This window comes from Mastomys coucha, unplaced genomic scaffold (genome assembly GCF_008632895.1).
Source record: "Mastomys coucha isolate ucsf_1 unplaced genomic scaffold, UCSF_Mcou_1 pScaffold16, whole genome shotgun sequence".
Taxonomy (NCBI): domain Eukaryota; kingdom Metazoa; phylum Chordata; class Mammalia; order Rodentia; family Muridae; genus Mastomys; species Mastomys coucha.
The window spans coordinates 19,522,153-19,525,021 of record NW_022196898.1 but is presented as its reverse complement, the minus strand read 5'-3'; the positions used below and the strand labels follow the sequence as shown (position 1 = coordinate 19,525,021).

The 2,869-nt window shown below is 48.1% G+C and overlaps 1 protein-coding gene across 1 annotated transcript in view; it reads right to left on the bottom strand.

Annotated features, from left to right (window-relative positions):
* The window catches only part of Nmd3 (NMD3 ribosome export adaptor), a 31,396-nt gene extending 29,254 nt beyond the window's left edge, over positions 1-2,142 (bottom strand). Inside the window, exons 1-2 of the mRNA XM_031374091.1 lie at positions 2,007-2,142; positions 1,673-1,726 (exon numbers count right to left, since the gene is read on the bottom strand). Of these exons, the coding sequence (XP_031229951.1) occupies positions 1,673-1,716 (44 nt within the window). The 5' untranslated portion in view covers positions 1,717-1,726; positions 2,007-2,142. The remainder of the gene's footprint in view (positions 1-1,672; positions 1,727-2,006) is intronic.
* Between the last annotated feature and the right edge of the window lie 727 nt (positions 2,143-2,869).

Here is a 2,869-nt window from a genome sequence, read left to right as displayed (position 1 = left end):
GGTCAAAGCGCTTCCAGCTCTTGTAGCAAACAGGGGTCAATTTCTAGCACGCAAGGAGCAGCTCACAGCCATGCGTAGCTCCAGTTCCAGGAGAGTCTACCCCTTTTCTGATGTCTACCGCCTCTAGCATGCACTTGGCACACACACACATACATTCAAGCACACACATAAAGTAAGTTGGTTGGTTGGTTTGTTTTTAAAAGACAAGCTGGGTGTGGTGGGAAATCTCTTTTGTCTTAACAATCAGGAAGCAGGCAGGAAGCGCGGCACATAGATCTGAGTCCCAAGCCAGCCAGAGCTTCATAATGAGAGCCTGTCTCAAAGAGGGGAAAAAAGGCAATCATAAAGACAGAGTGAAGAAGAACCCTGAAACATTGGCAAAAATCAAAGGGCTACAATTCTGAAAATGCTTGAACATTGCACTGTGCAACTTTGCCATGCCTGTGAACCTCATTCAATGATAGAAATGTCCTAGTCCCTCATCATCTCTTCTTTAAAGTTGGAAAACTAAAAAAGAAATTAACAATTCAAATAGTATAACGTCAATACCAAAAAATAAAGTGCACTCCATTTCAACAGTATGTAAGACAGTCAAGTGTGATGATGCCGACCTTTACCCAGCACTTGGGAGGCAGAGGCAGGCAGATCTCTATGAGTTCCTGGAAAGCAGGGCCTAACATGGTAAGACTGTCTCAAAAACACAAAACTAAACAACCAAAAGAAACAACCAATATATGTAAGATCAGTTTCTCTTCAGTCTTAAGACACATCTGACTAGGCTAGTTGGTGCCCTCTTTGTTCTGAGCACCAGCTCTACAATACTGGGTATTGTATTGAACAGTAAAGGAAAATGTATATATTACATGAAAACAGAAAGGAGATTATTAGGGAAAGGAAGGGGCTCTGTGAAGGGGTACAGGGTTAAGGAAGCATAATGGTAGGGTAAATATGAACGCTGTACAATGTCAAATATACAGACCCTCAGATATACGTGAAAATATAATGAAACCCTGTATTTTATGTTAAAAATTAACTTTTAAAAGGAAAAACAGACTAAAATACAGAACGAGAAGAGCACCTATGCCTACTGATGCTCTAAGCTACAGGAGTATAACTCTAGTGCACTGGGAGCAGAAAAACTTTGTGAAGCCGGCTTGACATAATCTCAGCAGCACTTGGGAGGCTAAGGCTGAAGGAACAGGCCCCTCAAGGTCAGCCTCGGATACAGAGTGAATTCCAGGCCAACTGGTGCTACGCCATCGAAAGCAGATTTCCAACAAAACAACAAGAAAAAGTCTGTGGACCTCTGTTACTGCGGCCCACGGCTGCCCAAAGAAGACTAAGAATCTTCCAGGGGTGGCTACTAGCTGCACGTGGGCACTGCGTCCCATGTGGCTAGCATGACAGCGGGGCGGAGTGACAAACTTTACACGTACGTCCACTTGTGGCCAGTGACAGCACGCGGCCACTCGTGCCTCTCTACAGGGACGCCTAGGAAGAACTGTTCTCAAAGCACTTACTTTCTACATCCAACTTAAAATGGATTAGGCTTCCTACGGGATCAAGACAGTTTGGTGTTTTTTTCCCCATCGAGTAGAGGACTACTACTCCTTTCCTTAAAAAGTTTTCTCAGCTGGAAACACTAAGGGATCAAGGAGAGCTCGCAACTCACATGTGTCCTGGGCTGCGCTCAACGGGTTCCGTCATGTACTCCATGGCTCGGGACCTATCGAAGGGGAGGGGAGGGCCGGTGAGAGGCAGATCGGGGTCGAGTCTCCTGAGCTTCGGCCGCAGGCGTCCGACACGCAAGACCCGGGGCCGCGAGCCGCCGTCCCGCACGGCCCTTCCGCCCTCCTCGGCACCGCGGCCCCGCACGCGGCCGGCCTCTGCCCCGCACCCACGCCCCAGCGCCCAAGCGGGCCGCTCCCGGCAGGGGTACAGGACCCGGCGCGCTCCCTTGTCTGGCCGCGACTGCGGCAGGAGCTGGCTCTCCCCACAGAACATACCAGCACCTCCGAGACAGGCCAAGACACACCAACAGGCCACAACCCGCCGGCAGGGACTCAGTATCTGCTGCCCAACGCCACCAGGAAGATCTCGCGATAGGAAAGCCGGAAGTCCCGCGTGCTGAAGGGGGCGGGCGAAAGGGCGAGTGGGCGGGGTCAGAGTCACGTGCAACAAAGGGCGGGGCCTATGAAGGGAAGGCGGGGCTGGCGAGGCAGTGAGTACAGTCACTTGGTTTCTACCCACTTGTCCCACCCGCTCCATACCTTTAAAAAGCTCTTCTCAGCTCCTGAAGAGATGGGTCCCTCCAGTTAAAAGCAGTTGTTCTTACAAAGGACCTGAGTTCAATTTCCAGCACTCACAAGGTGGGCTCACAGCCCTCTAGAATTCCAGTTGAAGAGGATCTGCCACTCTCTTAACACCGAGGGCACCAGCCAGCCACAAACTTGGTGCGTATATATTCATGCAGGCAAAACATTCATATGCATATACATAAAAAAATGACCACTATAAATGTCACCATGGACGACTTGAGAATATCAAATCAATGTTTACTAAACAATTGATATTAAAAAAAAAAAAAAAAAAAAGAGCCGGCAGTAGTGGCACACACCTTTAATCACAGCACTTGGGAGGCAGAGGCAGAAGGATTTCTGAGTTCGAGGCCAGCCTGGTCTACAAAGTGAGTTCCAGGCCAGCCTGGGCTATACAGAGAAACCCTGTCTCAAAAAACAAAAACAAAAAAAGAAAGAAAGAAAAAGAAAAACTGAACACTTTCTACTATATTGCAAACACTGTACTTCTTTTAATGGTAAACAGGAAAAAAATAAAACGTTTTTCATTAAAGAAAGTTATTATTCTTAAA